This window comes from Ochotona curzoniae, unplaced genomic scaffold (assembly GCF_017591425.1).
Source record: "Ochotona curzoniae isolate NIBS_2020 unplaced genomic scaffold, NIBS_Ocur_1.0 contig_291, whole genome shotgun sequence".
NCBI classification, from domain to species: domain Eukaryota; kingdom Metazoa; phylum Chordata; class Mammalia; order Lagomorpha; family Ochotonidae; genus Ochotona; species Ochotona curzoniae.
In genome coordinates, this window is record NW_024465649.1 from 304,934 (window position 1) to 325,000 (window position 20,067).

The 20,067-nt window shown below is 44.3% G+C and overlaps 1 protein-coding gene across 4 annotated transcripts in view; it reads left to right on the forward strand.

Moving 5' to 3' along the window:
• Window positions 1–8,105, forward strand: part of GNG12 (G protein subunit gamma 12) — a 136,650-nt gene extending 128,545 nt beyond the window's left edge. For all 4 annotated transcript variants that reach the window (XM_040978384.1, XM_040978385.1, XM_040978383.1 and 1 more), the window contains 2 exons: window positions 2,690–2,799; window positions 4,353–8,105. In XM_040978384.1, coding sequence (XP_040834318.1) covers window positions 2,707–2,799; window positions 4,353–4,478 — 219 coding nt within the window. In that variant the 5' untranslated portion in view covers window positions 2,690–2,706 and the 3' untranslated portion in view covers window positions 4,479–8,105. The remainder of the gene's footprint in view (window positions 1–2,689; window positions 2,800–4,352) is intronic.
• Window positions 8,106–20,067: the final 11,962 nt, after the last annotated feature.

Consider the following 20,067-nt stretch of genomic DNA (forward strand, 5'->3'; position numbering starts at 1 on the left):
AGTTAGAGCTGGCAGTCCCAGAAGGGTGACCAAGCAGGAGGAGTTGCACTACCTCTTTGCCAAAGAGGATAGCATCTGATTCCTCATGAATGTTGGCTCCGAGGAGGCAGGGGCTGCCTCTGTCCCACCCATTTACTCTCAGCACACGCAGGGTACCTAATATTGGTAGCACTCCATTAAAAATGTGTTGCATGCCCTTAGGCGAGCCTGAGGCCTGCAAGAATTCCCAATGGATGGGACCTGGCCTGCATGAATTTTTAATTGCTATTGATTTTAGTGATGACTGTGGATAAAAGACCTCCCTCCTTTCTGCTGGATGATGAGCTGCTCTTCAGTTTGAGAGGGATCTGCCCAAGCATTTGATAGAGTCTGCCTTTGGACTATTGACTTCCAAGCTGCACAGGTGGGAGCAATGATTGACCTAGTCATACATGTCCTGTCTGCATTTGCAGGAAAGCTTGGAAACTTTTTGCCCTGGGAAAGTTGAGAAGCATAGAATACTTGCACTATTCTCATGCAGAGGGAACTTTTAGCAAGTGCTGAAGGTGTGGTCTGGAAGCCACTCCACGGAGCTTCATGTTTGCACTCTGGAGGTACTGGCTGGCAGGAAAACCAGGCTGTAGTGAGCTGTAGCCAGCTTGCCCTGAGCCAGGTCACTGCACGTGTCCAGGCTGAGGTTGGCCACTGGTTCTGTCACATATGCGACGGTTAGGCGAGCACTGCTCTAGGAGCACAGAAAGGAGCTGGGCTGCACCAGGCCAGGCCAGGTATGAGCCCAGTCTTCTGGGCGGGGTCACTGGGGCTCTCCTTTGGGTGGGGCAGGATGACTAAGGAATCTGAGAAAGAGGCAGCCAGTCTGGAAGCATGCCGAAACAAGGACACGCAAAGCTTCTGACAAGGCCAGGCCACTCTGCCCTGCCACACGCTTCCTCCTCCTGGGCCCCTGGACTGCCAGGGCTTCCTATTCCTAGAGGAATCCTCTGGTCTTTCTTTGCCACCCTGGCACTACAATATAGCAGGATTGCTTGGGATCATGCTAAAAAGAGCTGATGGCCCTGTTAGACTGTCTGTCCCACCTAGACCCTATCAATCAAAACCCTCGAGTTCACTGGGACCAGGCAGAACATACAGGGAAGCAGGGAATTCCAGTTCCTTGTGCTATGTGTGACCCTTCTGGATAAAAACAACAGCAGCTATACTCTGCTTTGTTGGTCTTGCGCTGAGCACCAGAAGTGCATCGGTGAATGGAACTGTCCACTGAAAAGCCCTTGGAGAGGTGTCAGGGAATCCTAATATTGCAAATGACAAAACTGGGGTCCTTGGAGGTGGCCAGCCAGCAAATGGTGAGTCTGAAGCTTGCAGATGAGGCTGATTTCAAACCTCTATGTACAGAGCATGGTTTTATTTGTGCATGTCACCCAAAGCTACCTCTGACCTAGTATAACTCCCTCCCCCGCAACCTACCCATCCTTGAACTCAGTCCCTTGGGCACATCCTGTCTTATGGAACTCTGTGTGGACACCTCGGAGCCTGTGGATTGCTAGTGCTTTTTGCAGCCAGCCTGTCTGGTCTGGCAGAATTGCTTCGTGCAGCCACAGCCCCTCCAGAAGGTTGAATCAGCCTGGGATTGCTGCCGGCGCCACCGTGCCCTGTGACTTTGCTGAGCCCTTGCATAGAACCGGGAAGGCACACCTACTGTCCACCTGCTCTCATGAGTCATAAAGCTGCCACACTGCTACCAGGCCTGCCAGCTCCGCATTTCCCTCCAGCCACCACCATGCCAGGAATAAAGTTAGCCATATATGGCAGGGCCATCAGGCAGCACTTGTTGCCAGGCCTGTCTTCCTCTTAAAATGTGTCATTGGGCGACCAGACAAGTGAAACCTCAAATCCAGGATGTTTCTGTTGCTTTATGCCAGATGGCTGGGGAGACAGGGCAGCCTAGAAGCCAAGGGCTCAGGCCACAAAAGGGACTCAGCCCATTTAGGGGCAGGGGGTGATAACAGGATTAGCAAATACACTGGATGCCAGAATGAGGCCAGAAAGGGGTCAAAGGAAAGAAGGATCATTTAGATAGCTCAGGCTCTAGGATTCTCCTGCCTCTTGTCAGCATTGCCAATACCTCTGCCTATTGGTGAATGACTTCTAGCTGAAAGGTTGTGAAGACTTCTTTACATGGCTCACTAACATTCTCAAAGTGATTGCACATTTACACAGTACCTAAAAACACACTCTTGGTGCAAAGTTCTCTGAAGGAACTCTGTCTCCCCACCCCGCTCAGTGCTGCCAGGGCTTGCATCAGCCTAATAGTTGGGTAATATAACTCAAAAGAAATAAAAGCAAACCTTCCATTAAAGTAAGTTACAGTCACATTAATCAGGCATGTAATGTGGCTTGTAGTGACCAATGCTCATTTTTGCTGGAGGCCTTCTACAAACTGTATGTATTTTTGTGTATTTATCTGCTCTTATAACATCCTAGAGAAAGCTACTTGAATGCTGTGTGTTGAGGGGGCATCAGTTAAGCTGTTAGTTTTGGGTTTCTGTGAACTGAAGATTTACAAAGATGCCCAAAAAGGTTATGATGAGTGTCGAGAGTGCATCTGGCTCCCTTAATGCAAATTGTATTGTCTAACTAACTTGAGAATGGCTGTTAGTCACCTCTAAAAAATGTGCTCCTCCGATTTCAGGTGAAACCTGATTGAAGATGTCCAGCAAGACAGCAAGCACCAACAACATAGCCCAGGCAAGAAGAACTGTTCAGCAGTTACGATTGGAAGCCTCCATCGAAAGAATAAAGGTAAGAGGTGCACTTAGTCCCCCTGCTCTCCCACGCTGGGCCACAGGTCCAGGAAGATGGCGTCCAATTCAGTTGCCACCCAGCAATTTTTTTCTAGAGCTAGCTAAGAATGTTGCTCAGTGTTTTAGCTTTCATTTCCTACCTAGCATGGTCCTCATTTCCAAAGAGCTGGGAAACTGGAGTGTGTGTTCACCCCTCTGAGAAACCCCAGACAGGATATCCTGAAGCTCCACTTCCCCACCTGGTCCAGTCCAAGGATCATGGTGTGTGAATCAGGACAAGTGTTCCTGGTGGACTCTACAAACACTCTAGTCATCCCTCTGGAATTTATGAAGTGTTCTAGAGCTACCAAAGTAACTGAAATGGCTTTGCATAATAAGTCAATAGTCAAGACTCCTTTTTAGGAAAATGCAGCTTTTTGAAATGTATATGGCTGTCTGGAACCTCAGTGATAGCTTTAGCTGTGATCCCCTGGAGATGCCAGATAGCACTTCTTAGGTCATCCAACATTGAAGTCATTCCTCCCAATCCTGAGAGAAGAACTGGCAGTGAGAACCCAGGAATGTTGTGAATCAGGCAGTTTCCTGGAGGCTGAAGCCATCACCTGATAAATTCCTGTGGACCCGTCTCCACAGCGTGAGGCTGCTTGTACTACACTTGACACCATTCAGCTACCCAACACTGCTTGCTGGGACACTGATCTGATGATCTGATCTCCCACTCAGATCTCTGAAACACCTGTGAGAGCAAGGCTCTGTATGGCCCCTTGCAGGTGCTTGACTCCCTTTTTCTATTTCCCTGGTGTCCAGTTGTACATTTTGAAGCTCCACAACAATTTGGCTTCAGAGTTTGGGCTCCAAGCCCAACATGCCATTCAAATTCCAATCTGGTTTTTCCTTGGATAGAAATTAAGATGCACACTTCCTTTGATTCATGTATACTTCTCCTTCCCTGTCCACTTCAAACCCTACAGAGTTGTAACAATAAACCTTCCTGAAGGCTTTACCTAGATTCTCCAGCTAATCACATTTGGTCCTGTTGGCTTATTTGCCTTCTTTCCACCCCACCCTCCCGCTCCCATCCTCATCCCCACCTGCATTGGATTTTTTTCTTTAAGCCATTTGAAAGTGATTTGCAGTCCAGAATGATCTAACTGCAGTGTCCAATGCTTGCTCCATTTCTGAAGAATCCAGAGCCTTCATTTTGCACTATCATCTTTGCTGTGGAGGTGATTGTTTGCTGATGAGATTCCTGGTTAAATGCAGGAATGCTAGCTAGCTGGCTGGCAGGTCATCTATCCCCAGTGAAAACAAAAAATACATGTGATGCCAGCCTCTCTGGGCACTCAGCCTGAGCACTTGCTTAAGGAGAGCCAACCCTGTCCGATTGCTCCATTTGCCTTTTGACCTGGCACATCATCACATCAGAGGCTGTCATCCTCCGATCACCATGCATATGTCAGCCTTCCACCCAGCAGCTTTGCTTTGAAATACGCTCTTCAGGTTTGTAAGTGAAGTGTCTTCCTGGTTTGCTTTGCTCTGTCTCCATGCCAGGTTTCAAAGGCATCAGCAGACCTCATGTCCTACTGTGAGGAGCACGCCAGGAGTGACCCTTTGCTGATAGGAATCCCAACTTCAGAAAACCCTTTCAAGGATAAGAAGACATGCATCATCTTATAGTGAGATCATGAAAACCGTTCCTCGCCTCCTGTCTCAACAAAGATGATGAGCAGCTCCTGGAAGAGATCCACCTGTGGCTTATTTGGTAACCACTGCTAGTAACTAAAATGCTCAGAACTTGGAATGATGGACTCTAAAGTCTTTATTTTTTCCAGTTGCCCTTTCTCTAAAATGCTTCTCACTAATCTAATACAGAGTAACAATCTCTTTTTCCATTTGGTGACTGTGGTGTTGTATTGGGTCACTGTTTAGGGAACGCTATTGTAGGCCTTTTAAAAAAACACAATTGCACACTTTAAATATACAGTGGATTCAAATATGCCATAAACTGCCTAAGCACCTGTCAAGTTAAAATGTCAAGAACTTGAATCCTAAAACCTTTATATCTTACTGTGCTCTTAATAAAGTTTGTACCACCCAGTATAGTATATAAGGAAAGAAGGATGTTTTGTGTATATATGTATATGTATGCCTATATGTATACACACACCAATGCTTATTTCCTTATTAAAGCATCCCTCTTTCTATACCATCATTTCCTCAGCTTCAGAAGTCATCCTTTCTTCTTGAGCTGTGTGTAGATAGAATAAAACATCCTTTTTTGTTTAGTTACTATATTTAAAAAAATGAATGAACATCCTAAAGATTGTATTCATGGCAGTTAAGCAATGCACTCATCTCTCGTCTTTCCAACTTGTGCTGGGCCTAAATAGGCTGCAGTGAACTGTGCCAACTTACACTCCAGGCTTCTTGATCATGAGTTACCCATTCAGCAGGAGCCTTTGGGACTTCATTGTTTCTAAGCCTAGGACAAGGGGAAAGGAAACCTCAGGAGGCCCCTGGGCAGCAACTGTGGTCCTAGGACTCACAGTCTCTCCTGGATTAGGATTAGAAACCTCTGGAAATTCCCCCCTGATGACTAGAAGAGGACAAACACACTGAGCCCAGTGACAGGCAAATAACAGCTCTTCTTGGACAAGCCTGTGGCTCAGCCCTCGCCTCTCCTCCCTGGGACCTCTTTTCCCACTCTAGCATCTGTTTTCAGAGGTAGCATTCCCCTCCCCAACCCCAGATGGGCAAAACACAGTGGGCAAGAAACAGACACAAAATGTAAGCTAACTTCACTTGCCTATAAATGCTCCCACAGGGGCCCAAACCATACAGTAGACCTTGGGTATTGTCATTCCATTTATAAAAAGTTACTACCAATGGAAGATTAAAAATGTATTCTTTAAAAAGGATTTAACCCCAACAAGAAGTTATCTAAGACAGATTTTCCAAATCCTGTATCAGCTGCCCTTAAAAGCCAGCCATTTTAAAAATCTAATATCTAGACTTTGAGGATGGCATCAACTGACACATGTAATCCTCTTCTACACTGCTCAGATCCATTCAATGCTTCTCCATGTCACACACCTACGTGGCCTTGTGAGCCGCCCCCAGCTCTTCAAGAGCACGTGAAAGCCATGCACGGCCCCTTCATCCTGTATCATCAGCTGCTGGACTCCGTCACATGTCCCATTCCCTAGTAAGCCATAGGCACCTATTTAAGAGAGAGGAAGTTTCATGTTTTCCAAAAGTGAAATTTAAAATTTACACCATCAAGATATCTTTTTACTTAATGCTTCAGTTAATGAGACATTCTTTTTTTAATAAATATATTTTTCTACTGATCGTTTCAGAACACTAACCTTATTTTCACTCTTAGCATGTCTCTTTAAATATTTAAATGCAGCTTATTACAAAATATTTTCAGTAAATTACTTGATTATTTCATTGTGCACACATTATTGGTAGCAAACATAGCTTATCTTCTAGTACTGCAACGTGCTCTTTTACCTATTACTAAACAAATCATTTGCTATATATTTGTTAATATGCATGTAGCGGTAAGAAATAACTTCAAATTCCAGGAATTTTTATTTTATATTCACTGGTCAGATATAATAAAAGCTATGAATATAAATGTCATGCAACTTCCAGGCAGGTATACAACATGTCTATAAAAAAAAATAGAAGCAAAATTCTTTGATGCTGGACCCGATAAGGCACAAACTGTAGCCAAATATTACCTTACTTATAACTAGACGTCTATGTGAGAAAATATAATGTATGTATGTGAAAATCACTTTTATTTATAGGGCTCTGTTCTACCTATGAACCGCAGTGTAGCCAGCTACAGCAGCTGATTCTCCTGATGGACAGATGTCCAGTGTGTGTTAGCATTTCTAACTGCCACTGTCCTGACACGCTCAGATACATATTGGTAACTTCTTGGATTCATTTCCTTGAAACTAGTTAACTCTGCTCAATAAATTTTATTATTCACCTGCTTCTATTGGCAGTGATCTTCTTTTTTTTTTTCATTCTTATATCTTATTAGTTCATCATAAATCTGTCCAGTTGAGGCCTCAGTGCTGTGGCAACAATGCTAGATTAGAATTTCACACCTCCAAAATATTTTGCAGAAATACCTTTTTCTTAATTAAAAAAAACTATATATGTGTGTGTGTGTGTGTGTGTGTGTGTGTGTGTGTGTGTGTGTGTGTATACACACAACCAGTGGGAATTACCTATAAACTTTTTTTCTTCAACTAGCATATCAGGTTGTTTTTTCAATTCCTTACCTTATTAAAATGAAAAGTGCCATACTTTACTTTTTAAAAGAAAATTTTGATGCCCTTTCTCTCTGTTGAGATTGTTCTTGTATCTTATTGATGTTTAAACTATAAGGAAAAAGAGAACTTCATACCAAGGGTTTAGTAACTTTCAGAGATACATAGTCTAGTTTGTATAGATGCAGGTGTGCCAAATTTTCTCTTGAGCTGCCACTGTTTCAGCCAGTATATAGCTAAGACTGACTTGCTGCTCTGAATTTTTGAGAGATTTAAGAGCCCAAGAAGTGAATTCCCTTACATGTCAGCCATTTCTCCATGAAATGAATTGTAAAAAGTACATTGATTTCATTTATGCTAGACCTATTAATAGGAAAAACTGTATTGAATCAAATTGAATTATATGTGTGAGTCAAGGTAGAGCAGGGACCTATAGTTGGTGTCCTGGGCCATTCTGTAGCCAGTCGTGCATCCTGTGGCTGTGGGATATACAGGCATCCTTCAACTCTGTGGGCCTCCATTTCTCCATTTATAAAACAAGGGGCTGGACATAGACAGTGGTTGAGAAACCTTTGCGACCTAAGATGCCTTGGTCCAGTGACCCCACCCCTCTGCTGGTTCTGCCAACGTGTTGGTGCTATAAGCTGCTTCAGATACAAAGTGTGTTTGTCTATAATATATGCTCATTTAACTGCTTCTCAAAGACCTTTTTGTTATATAGTGCTTCTTTTCTAATTCAAGGACTTGTTTCCTGTAATGTTATATTGCTTTTAGCCAAAAACTACAAACAAGTGTTCTCCTGATGTCTCAGTAAATTTACATTTAATATGTCCTTGGTGAGATTTTATGATTTTATAACATTCTTTGGCTACTCATCTGTCCAGCATCTTATCTACCTTGACACTGTGATCATTGTCTGGAAATCTGTCCTTTGGAATGAATAAATGCATCTACTTCACAGCTAGCATGTACACAGATTGGAACTTTTCATTAAAAGCACCATTGCATTCTTTACTGGGTCAGTGTCTCATTGTATCATCCTACCCATGTTTTGATCAATAAATTAATAAAAGACTATTTTCTAGTTTTCTTTCATTCATTCAATTAACATTGTGTGAATACCTGCTGGAAACAAAGTGCTAAAAATTAGGCTGTGTGACTTATCCCCCAGCCTGTGAGAATATCACAGCCTGGAGGAAAGATGGGCACGGCGACAGATAATTAACTGACCATTGAAGCACTATGTGAGAAGCACCATAAACCGGGTGGACACACAGTGCTGGGAGAGCACAGAGGGAGGAAGAAGCAGCTTTTGGAGGGCTTCCAGGGGTGGTGAGGTTTGAAGTGGGACTTGAGAAAGCAGAAAGAGACATGGAAGATTTGGAGGAGCTGATAGAAGGAAGAGCAAAGTAGACTCCAAGCTAGTGTGCAGGTTTCCTATACTACGGGTCTCTGTCCTGTAAGCAACAAGGAAACTCAAAGGTTGTTAAGGAGTGACACAATGATTCCCAGTGTGTGGAAAGCTGTTTCCCAGGCAGAAACCCAGCTGTGGCCATGGAAACAGATAACAAATGGAAAGGTCATTAGACTGCTGGGGTGACTCATCCACCAAGTGTGTGCTGAAGGTACCCGGCCTCCTCCTCTGTCCATTCCCACAGAGATGAGAGGGCATCGAACTCCAAACAGAAAAGATGGGGGAGGCAGCTACCAAGAACCAGCTTATGAGCTGAGCAAGCTGCAGGGGTGGTCCTGCCTTTGAGAATATGTAAGGTAAAGATAGGAACAAAGACCATCACTCAAGTCACCCCTTCCAGTGAAGAACAGAATTTAGGTACTTTGATTATGAAAATTAGACAAAAACTGACACACACTTTGACGAGTTTTGAGCAAATTATTCAAAAATCTTGTGACTCTCAGTGGTGAACAGCTGTTTTGGGGGTGGTGGGTGGGATTGGGTAGGAGGGTCATGCAGCTGAAAAAGCTGAAGTATGTAAGTAAATATGGCAGGTGGAATGTACCATCTTCATGTTAGGAATGAGAAACTCAAGACCTGCTCGTATTGATGGGAGCATGATGTGGCCATGCAAGACACATGGGCTTCTAATTGTTCCAGACTTGGGCCATAATTGGTTTTGCCTTGTTTGATAACCTGATCAGTTACACGCCAGCACACATTACTCATTATAAACTTTTTTATTGGGCCTACACAGACAGTCGGTCTTTGTCCCTTCCTCCTGATCCCCAGGGTTCCAGTATTTTACCTTACAGCTCCATCTAACCATCTTTATACAACCTAGTCCTACCATCAGCTCAAGCTATAGCATTGGCTGGTGCCTTTAGTTTGCTTTTCAGGCTGTGGCCTTACTTGTTATACTATCCCTTCACTACTGTGAGCAGCAAATAACTTGGTCTTCGGGTGAGCCTTCCTCCAGTTACTGTCTCCTTCACTGAGTCATTCAAATCTAATAAGGCCATCTCACTATAGGCCAGCCTTGGGCAAACAAGTACAGCTAGTCGCCTGAAGCCTTCTCTCAATGATCCATGTTTTCAGAAACCAGGAATTTTTCTGCCTTAGAAGTAAATGTAATCCCAGTGAGTGCTCAAGTGACTTGCGGTTTCAATCTGTAGAAAATCATTGGAACTAGAAAATGCAACTGTGGAGAAAGCAGTATTTAGCACAAGGAATGGAATTTAATAGCTAAGTGCTACATATGAGGCTTCCTTAAACTCTTCAATTATGAAACTGAGTAAAATGAAATGCATGATAGTAAGATGCCATGATTAAAAGTTAAGAAATTAATAGCTGGGGCCTAGTGCTGTAGCACAGTGGGTTAGGCTGCACTGCCACACAGCATTCCATATGGGCACTGTTTCAAGTTCTGGCCGCATGTGGTGCAGCTCACTACTGATGTGCCTGGGAAAGCACCAGAAGGCAGCCCGAGTGCTTGGGCTCCGGTACCCATGTAGGTAGATGAAGCGCTCATCCAGCTCTGGCTATTGAAACCATTTGGGGTATGAACAGCAAACAGAAGGTATATATATTTTAAAAAAAAAAAAAAAAAACCTGCCTTTCCAGAAATAAAGGTAAATCTATTTTTTTAAAACCTACAGCTGGGCCCGGCGCAGTGGCACAAGTGGTTAAGGTCTTCGCCTTACACGCCCGGGATCCCATATGGGCGCCGGTTCTTATCCCGGCAGCCCCGCTTCCCTTCCAGCTCCCTGCCTGTGGCCCGGGAAAGCAGTCGAGGACGGCCCAAAGCTTTGGGACCCTGCACAAATATTGGAGACACGGAAGAGGCTCCTGGCTTCGGATCGGCATAGCATTGGCCGTTGCGCTCACTTTGGGAGTGAATCATCGGACGGAAGATCTTCCTCTCTGTATATCCGCCTTTCCAATAAAAAAATAATAAAAATACAACTTTAAAAAAAGAAAAAACCTACAGTTGACTGGGCCTGGCACAGTAGCCTAATGACTGAAAGTGCTCAGGATTCAGAAGCTTCTCTGTCTCCTACATGAGTACAGGATCCCAAGGCTCTGGGCCGCCATCAGCTGCTTTCCCAGGCTACAAGCAGGGAGCAGAATGGAAACTGGAGCAGCTGGGACATGACCCAGAGCCCATATGGAATCCTTTAGCCACTAGGCTACCATACCAGGCCCCAAAATAAAATCTTAAAAAAAAAAATTGAGACATCGGTGAGCAACTTTCTCCTTCTCTCTAGACCCAAATACTCTCCACCGCTCCACACATGGCCTCTGATTAATGATCAAAAAGAGAGCTTTATCCACTAAAAGACTTTAAATCTTGTCCTAACAGAGGACAGTAGCCATGTGGTGCCATGAGGTCACGTGGACGCATAAGCTCACGTAGGTGCTGAAAGATCACTTTGTGAACAAATGAACGGTAGCCTCTGACCAGCTCGTCGTCCCCTGAAGTCGCTGTAAGGACTGCCTTGACATATGCATGGCAGATTTAAGTAGCAAACATGAAACAAGTATACACTTTTGCTGTTTGGTAGTTGTATATTTTCCAGTGTATTAGAAAACTGTCTCAAGAAATGATGCAAAGTCTTGCTCTAAAATGCATTTAAGTCATTTTCACATCTGAGTATGTGACAGCACAAGGCACAGGCGAATAAAGAAAGTTGTAAAGGAGCCCTACAGGGTATCTGAAGTCAGCAGCCCTTTAGAGAATTATGTGCACACAAAGAATTGTGTGTAAAGCAGAGAGGTTCCATTTCTGCTTTTAACCTGGAAATGTTTTCCCAAGGCCAGTGCATCGTAAGTGCTTTGTTCGAAATAAACCTTGCAGTTCTGACATTGATGACGCACATTTCAATATGGACCATACAACATCTGTCAATATTTGCAGACATCTGTGCAAGGCACTGGAGGAGGAAAGGGCCTACCACTGAACTCCAGATAGGAGATTGGCAATGCTGTACATACTGTCCCGTTTAAGCCTTGTAACTCTTGAATAAGTAGACGTGATTTTACCCCATCATCAGGTGAGCAAACTGAGGCTCAGGGAAGCTAAGGTTGGCAGTTTTTCTCCAGTAATCGAGAACGTATCTTGGAACTTAAGAGTAAATAACAGTGGGGCCAGCATTAGTCGCACCATGGGTTTAGCTGCAGCTTATCAGAGTGCCAGTTTGAGACCAACTGCTGTGCTGAGCTCCCTGTGCATGCATGTAAGAAAGGGCTGGGTGGTTGTCCGAGAACTGGGGTCCCTGCTGTCCGTGTGGGAGACGTGGCTGGTGCTCCTCGTTTCTGGCTGTGGCCTGGTCCAGCTCCAACTACTGTGGGTATTGCAGGAGTGAACCAGTGCATGGAAGATTCATTTTTCTCTCTCTCCCTCTCTTCTTGTCACTCTATGTTTTCAAATAAATTAATCTTAAAGAAAACAGAATAAGCAATAGCAAATTCAGAACACTTACTACGACCAGCTACTGTTCTTAGCATTTTGTATCCATTTGGTTCATTCACACAATAAATCCATAAGGTAGCCACCATTATTAATGCTGACACTTTTGGAAATATCAAGGAATGCAAAAGTGTATTTGATATGCTTTTCCAAAACAGAGACTGTCTTTCATGGGAGTATGATATAAGAGAAAGAATACACTTGGGCAGTATGTTCCAAGACCCCTAGTGAATCCTGAAATAGCAACTGATATTAAGCCCTATGTATACTGACTTTCCCTATATGCATATCTACATTAAAGTTTATTCATTGTGCATAGTAAGATAATAATTAAAAATACAGCAGCAACATATCGAAATAAAAGATACTTGAAATTTTTGACTCACTTATTTCTAGAAGTTTCCATTGATTATTTTCTAGCAGTTGCCTGGGGTAACCAAAACCTTCAATGAAGGGGTCCTCCTGTGTTTTGGGTCTTACTGCCCCTGCTTGGTTGTGTGATCTTAGGTCACGTGTGACCTCTGTTTCCTCTTCTATTAGAAAACAACAGGACTCAGGCTAAGTAATTTTTTAACATTTCTCCTGGCTTTAAGTCTTATGTAAATCTGAGGGGAAAGCAATGCCTTCTCAGTTTCGGTAACTTGGTGGCAGAGGGGATTGTTTGGCTTTGTTTTTACCATCTCCACTCCCAAGTCATTTTTAATTTTCCTGCTTGAACTACAAATCAGAACCAAAGTCGAGATTACGGAGTCAGAGAAGGGATGTGCCTTGGCTGGGTGTAATTACAGATACTTAAAAGATATTTAAGGAATCACTTCCTGGTACTTCAGCTACTGACTCCTCAGCAGGACTGGAAAGAATTTTTAAGGTGAAATAAATTGTAGAAAAGTGTTTTAAATCAGCATTGACTACTTGCAACTAAGAAATCAGTGAGCCAGGTTCTTCAGCACAGCACACTTTTAGTGCCTTATGAGTTCATAAAACGTAGCTATCAAGACTGGTGTCCACTCAAATATTAAATGTGACTGACATGGCAAATGTCTGTTTTTCGCAGCAAAGCAAGAATTCAGTCACTCACTGAGCTCCTACTAGGAGAATAGTAGCTCCTAGCCGCGCCATGGCATGTCCTTAGATAAACCCTGAAAAGACAGGAGCTCTCAAGTGATAGGGAGGAAAAAACAAGGCCTTGCGGCAGCAGATCAACAGACAAAGTGCTTTGTAGTGTGGTACATGCTGCTGCAAGAAGGCGTTGTACCTGACTGAATCAGAACAGTCTTCACAAAAGAGGTTAATCCATCAGTAGAGTTTTGAAGGATGAGTAGGAGTTTGTTGGGAAAGAACAGCAAAAGGATATTCTCAGCAACGTAAGTAATGTGTGTGCAAACACTAGATTGCAAAGATGTCTAGGGCAACAGAGGTCTTTGAGGCAGAAATGTGAGGAGGAGAGTGTTGATGTGGCAGGAGAGGGGGGTCAAATCACCAAAGGCTCAAAGCTGGTATGGACTTCCCTGGAAGGGTATTTGACAGAGACTTTTAAGCAAGCTCTTAATCCCATTACCTTCAGCATGGAGATAACTGGAATAGTGAAGAAAAACTGATGCTCATATTTTACACTCTACTGACTCCCAACCCACCCAAACCCCTAGTGATATTTCCCAATCCTTTAACTAATTCTTACCTCCCTCTCCATTCCAAACCCTCCTCACCCTCCTCCATTTATCTGCTTTCCATTGTGCAAATAATCCGACCTTTACACACACATAAAGTTTGGGTCATCTAGCCTGAATTCTTGAAATTTTCTAGTGCAAATGTCTCCACCACACTCCTCCAGAAATGGTCTATCAAGGTCACAGATTGAGAAGAAGCCTCCCCTTCCAGAACAAGCCCTCCAGCTCTTCCCTCATCTTCCTTCTCACCTGTCCTTCATCAGAATTTTGTCATGAATGGTCTCCTTTCCCATCCTAGTGACCTGTAAAATAGCTTAGACTCTCGTTGCAATGAAACTGAACTCACAAAATGATGGTGAACTCCTACTTTCCAAATTCAGTACAGCCTTTGAGTCCTGCCTGATGGACCGCTCACCATGCAGCTTTTGTGCCGTTAGATGCCTTTCCTCTCTGTCTCCTCTTTCAATTTCTGTCCCTAAATTTCCATCCTCAGCTTCAAACTTCCATCCATGGCCCATTTTTCCCATTTATCCTTGGTAATCTCTTCTACTCTCCTGGTTGTTACATGCTGAGATTTCCTAAACATCCACCACTAATCTCTTGCCCAAGCATCAGGTGTATCTAGTCTACTGCCTACTGGATATTTTTAATAAATGGTCACACAGGGTCCTGAAACATACTGAGTTCAAGACTAAACCCATCTCCTCTCCCTAAAATTTAACTGGTAGCAGTATTAGTTTTTAACTACTCAAACTGGAAACCCAGGAAGTATTCAAGAATTACCCTCTTCAAGTGGACGTTGTGGCTTAGCTGGTTAAGCCACCACTTGAGATGTCCATTTCCCACATCAGAGTGCCTGGTTCAAGTCCCAACTACTTGGTGCTTCTGATCCAGCTTCCTTCTAATGTGCCTGCAAGGCAGAAGATGATAGCCTAAGAACTTATGCTCCTGCCATCTGCTTGAGAAACATAGATGGAATTTCTGGCTTCGAACTGGCCTACTCCCTGACTGTTGTGTGCACTAGAGAAATAAGCCAACAGATGGAAAATCTCGCTCTCTGTCTCTCCCCCCCCCTCTCTCTCTATTTCATTATCACTTTCCCTTTGAAATAAATAATCTTTAAGTTTGTTCTCCCCATCGGATGTGCAGAGCCCACGGCTGGCGAGGCAAGCAGGATCCGGCTCCGGGAGGCTTTCATGCTCAGATTCCCTACTGGCCAAATTGCTCGAGGCTCCAGAGGATGTGCCCAGGCGGCTGGCTGGGGATCTTCGGGCAGGCTTGCAACACGGCCCTCTCCTTCTACTCTTACACTGCTCTCTGTTTGGAGACAGGCCCCATAGAAACAAAGCCAGGAGGTTCCCCTGGTCCCTCAATACCTACTCACCTCCAGGGTCGCTTCCTCTGCAGCCTTCCATGATTTCTCTTTCCCTGCCCCCGGAAAGCCTCCTGCTCTTAAACCCAGGTTCAAACTCCTGCTGTTAAACCCAGGTGGCTGCGGAGGAACCTGATCACGAATCATCAAATACTTCTCAAATCTATCTCCTACTTACCTCACCAATTGCAGCAAGTTCAGGCTTATGTCATTTCTTTCTTTCCCCCTTTTTAAAAGATTGGTTGATTGATTTAATTGAAAGGCAGTGTTACAGAGAGAGAAGGAAAGACACAAAGTTCTTCCACCTGCTGATTCATTCCCCAAATGCCCACATTAATCAGGGCTGCAACTGCTGGGTCTGGGACAGCCTAAAACCAAGAGCCTGGAACTCCATCCAGGTCTCTCATGTGAGTGGCAGGGGCCTCAGTACTTGAGTCACCATCTGCTGCTTTCCCAGGTGGACTGTAAGTGGCACAGCTGAGACTCAAACTTGACACCCATAAGGGATGTTTGAGCGGCAGGTGTACCACAATGCTAGCTCCTAAGCAGTGTGCCATTTTTTTACCGTATTTATTTTTAAATGTTTATTGTGTTTATTTGAAAGGCAAGATTATAGAGATAAGGAGAAAATCACAGAGGTAAGAGATCTTACATCTTCAGATTCACTCCCAAATGGCCACTGGCTACATCTGGGCAAGGCCAAAGCCAGAAGCCAGGGGTTCCCTCCTGGATTTCCCATATGGGTACAGTGATCCAAGTAGTTGAGCCATCCCCTGCTGCCTTCCCAGGCACATTTGTAGGGAGTTGGATTGGAAGTGGAGCAGTCAGGATTCTCAAACCAGCACCCACATGGAATGCTACCCACTACAGTCAACGGCTTAACCGGTTATACCACAACACCAGGCCATGTCATTTCTTGACTACATTACTGCAAAAATTACTTTCATTTAGCCTTCAGACTTCCACATTTGCCCTTGGCATTAGGGTGACCAGTTGAGCCTCTCCTGGTTTTAATACTAAAATGTACTGCAGTTCACACACAAATCCCTCAGTCTCCATTGCTCATCCTGCTTTTAGCTGTAAATGAAACTGGTTTCACCACACAATTGAAGTCCATGGGTCTAGCTTTAGTGCAGTTGGAATTAAGATCTCTGCTTACAGCTTTCTTCCCTGCCCTTTGGTCTTGAGTAAATTTGTTCCCTGCAAGCATTTGGCTGCCAGCAAGCGTAGTCACATCCATCAGCGAGGCCACACCAGCAGAGTCTGACAGAATAATCTCAGGAAGATCTCTGATTGGCCACCTACAGCTACATATCTATCTCTAAACCAATTACCATGGACAAGGGCATTGGCCAGGCCTATCTGACAAGTCCACCCTTGAGATTGGGGTGAAGTGTGCTGAGAAAGAGACAGCAAGAGGAAGAGCGAGGGAAGCAGGACAGACAGGAACAATAAACAGCTGTCCCTTTACATTACACTCCCCTCAGATCCCTCCCGGCCCACTGTGGCCTGGGCAATTGAAGCCATCTGAGGGGAGTGAACCATAGAATGCTTCAATTTAAACAGTTTCTTTGTGCACAAAACCCTCAGCTCCTCCAACACATGCTTCTGAAGGAGACATGCCAGGCCCTTTACATTCCTGTCTCCATCTACCTTTTCAGCTTGCGTCTCTCTTCCCTAACACTTAATCCTCTAGCAAACATCGCAGTCTGGAAGAGTCCCACATGCATCACACCCTTCTCCCTGATGAGCTCCTGATTGTGCGTCAAAGCCTCAGGTCAAGCATCACTCCTTCCTGTTCAGCTTCCTGACCACCACGCTACACACACACACACACACACACACACACACACACACACACACACACACACACACACACACACACACAATACTAGACACACACACACACACACACACACACACACACACACACACACACACTACTTGCCCAAACTTGCCACATGATACTACATACAGCAGCTGAAAACTTTGGTATCTGTCAGCTCCCCTATACATACTTCCTATACAAGACTGCGGGTAGAAATTGTACTCTAATCATCTCTTGAAGCAAACTCTGGCACAGTTCTTGGCATGCAGCACATGCCCAGCCTGTGTTTTATACAGAAATTCTTCTGATCATTTGAATGAGAGATAAAGAACTAAATCAATAGGCATGAGGAAGAGAAACCAGATTAATGAAAATGCACGTGGTTAGTTGGAGAGTGTCTTGCTGTCCTCAGGCTGGGCTTTGTGGTTTGCTGGGGGTTTCTTTTTTTGTTTTTGTTTTTGTTTTTAACTTCTATACCCTCTGAATTGCAAACATTAAATATGTGAATACATATATGCTTACCTATATAGAAAATGCAGCTCTTGAGAGATAGTATTGTTAGGAGGCTACCTGTAGCTGAGAGCTTTCAGGAACTGAGCCAGCTGCTTTCAGCGCCGTGCTTCCTTTAATCTTCCCAGCAACTCAATGATAGAAAACGTGTCTCCACATTAGAGGAGGAATCAACCAAGGCTGAGATGTTTGTTTCCCTGACTTCTCAAGGTCTAGCTGGAATCCCTAATCCCAGCTCTGGTCTTCGAGGCTCTGGAAGCTGTTTTAACTGCCGCACTCCTCCTCTTCATCTTTTGCCAGTCCTGTCCTTCAAAGTTACACAAAGAATCAAAATGAAAGCAAAAGAGTCCTATCCAGGTGAGCCTTTTCTTGCTGAGTGATTTATTCCGCTGATTGTAGAATGAGCCCAAGGTGGGTCAGGAATGATACTAAGAAAATCTGTTTCTCTACATACATTTGTTCTTGGACAGGTAATTCTAGAAAAAGAAAAAGAAAAAAAACATTGGCATAAAAGCACAAGGGACATAAAGACCACTTTCCTGGTGTTGCAGTTTTGAGATGAAAGGGAACAATTCTTAGAATTCTCTCCTCTCTGTAGTTTTCCTGAGGCTCTGTCCCACTTACTGGATAAGTAAAAGATTAGATTCAATTAGTTTCATCTTGCCCCCGGCAAGCCTCTGCCGTCTGGTTGGCCTCTCTGAGAGCAGGCTCTTCCTAATGACAGCTGAACTCACAGGGAGATGATGCCTCTGGCTTGCTTGCCGTACACCTTGGAGACATCTCTTGATCTTGCTGAGCCTGGGTTGCTTTGGGGGTGGTGGGAGGGTAATCAAATGAAGCAGTAAATACGAAAGCACCTTGTCAGCCAGGGATAGTAGGTGTAAGAGAACTGGGAGCCCCACACAGTTCTCAGCACCTCCCTGGTGCTGGATTTTGAGAAGTATCTTTGCATAACAACACCAGTTCTCTAACTTGCTAATCAGCTCATCTTTGTTGTCCAGCCGTGCTGTCTGGCAGATGATGCATCTGTGAAATGGTCAGTTCCTAGGTAAAAGCTGTTCTGTCTGTGGACTCTCCTATCTTTGGTGACTCCCGTAGCTAGTGCAGTGATTACCCTAGGTAACCAGTAAACTGTCCTCAGAGAGCTTGTGGGTCCTCTTCCTACCAATGTGACACCTTTGTAGAGAAATGGGCATTTCCCAGTTCTCGGTGGACAGGCTTCAAGCGAAGCTGGAACTGATCCAGTAGAAACCTCTGCCTTTGCCCAGACCCTAAGATGTGTAAAAAGCAACTCTGCTGAATCTTTAAGAGCAAGAACTCCTGGAGGGAGGGTAGTGTTTCTCAACCTCTGGACTGGCCTAACCCTGGTCCTTGTGGCCGTTTGGAGAGTGAACCGCTGAAACATTTCCGTCCTCTGATTCTGCCTTTCAAATAAAGTGCAAATTAATTAATTAGTTAATTAATCTAAATAAAATGGCTTCCTGTCACCAAGTGGGAAAAAATCTTGGCTTGCAGGAAAGTCACTTTTGGCTCCTTATCAGCATCCCCTCTTGGTTACCCATTCTGCCTCCTGTGCTACTTAATAACAGTATGATTAATCCATCAGCCTTCTCACCTTCAAAATGGGAGGAGTAATTGTATCTTCTTGCACAGAGTGACCCTGCATGCTCAGGAGTGCTGTAAAGTGTTTGGCATGAAGCAAGCCCTATGTAACTCCCCAGAGGCTAGTCCAAAACAGGTCTTAAACTTGCACTCTGCTGAGCTCCTCTACTGAGGCGAGTGCTTGTCATAGTCCCCTGGTATATCTTTCCATCTGTCAAATCTCGCTTGACCTGGCAATCACCTCCTGACCCAGGACACTGTACCCTGTTATCACTTCTCATCCAGTCCTCCCTGGAGCAGGCATCTCCAACAAAACTGCGTACCTCCATAAAGGCGGATTGAAGGCCCCAGGACCTACCACAACATTAGGTGCATGACAGATATTCAATCAATAGCATTAAAGGAAAGAGTATGTTTGTCTTGGTTCTTTACAAATTTTCAAGTTCTTACGGGCAAGTACTTCCTTAGGTTACATCTTTGCAGTCTCTGTAGCATCTTACAGAATCATACTCAATATCCAATCAATCAATCATCTTTGTGCTGTTTGCAAAATACAACACTAGCTTCTGATCAAAGAGCTTACAACCTTGTCTCTCCTCCATCTTTATGCGCTCTTCAAACACTTCTTTCCTTTGAACTTCCCTAAGTTGTCTGGGCCTAAGTTACAGTGCTGGGCATTTTCTGCTTTGAACTCCGTGGCAACGTGCATATCTTACAGCTTTGGTAGACTCTGCTCCCTGAGGCCAGGGCGGACGTGTAATTTTTTGGGTAGACTTCAGTAAGATCCCTAGAGCTCCTGCTCCTTGGTAAGCACAAAGTGCTTGGTGGTTTTCTTGAATGTGGCCTTTTCAAAGAGATTCTTTTGTTTATTTGAGGATCATTGGAAAAGAAATAAGACTCGACTCAATCTAAAGGACACTGGCTTGATGTCAGAGCATGCCACTGAGTTGTGTTCACATGGAAACCACACACCTCCCTGTTGGGAGACTGTCAATTGAACCCCTAGACTAAAAATCAAGGAGCAATTACTTCCCCAAAATACGGCGAGGCATCTCACACCCTGCCTTGGAAAA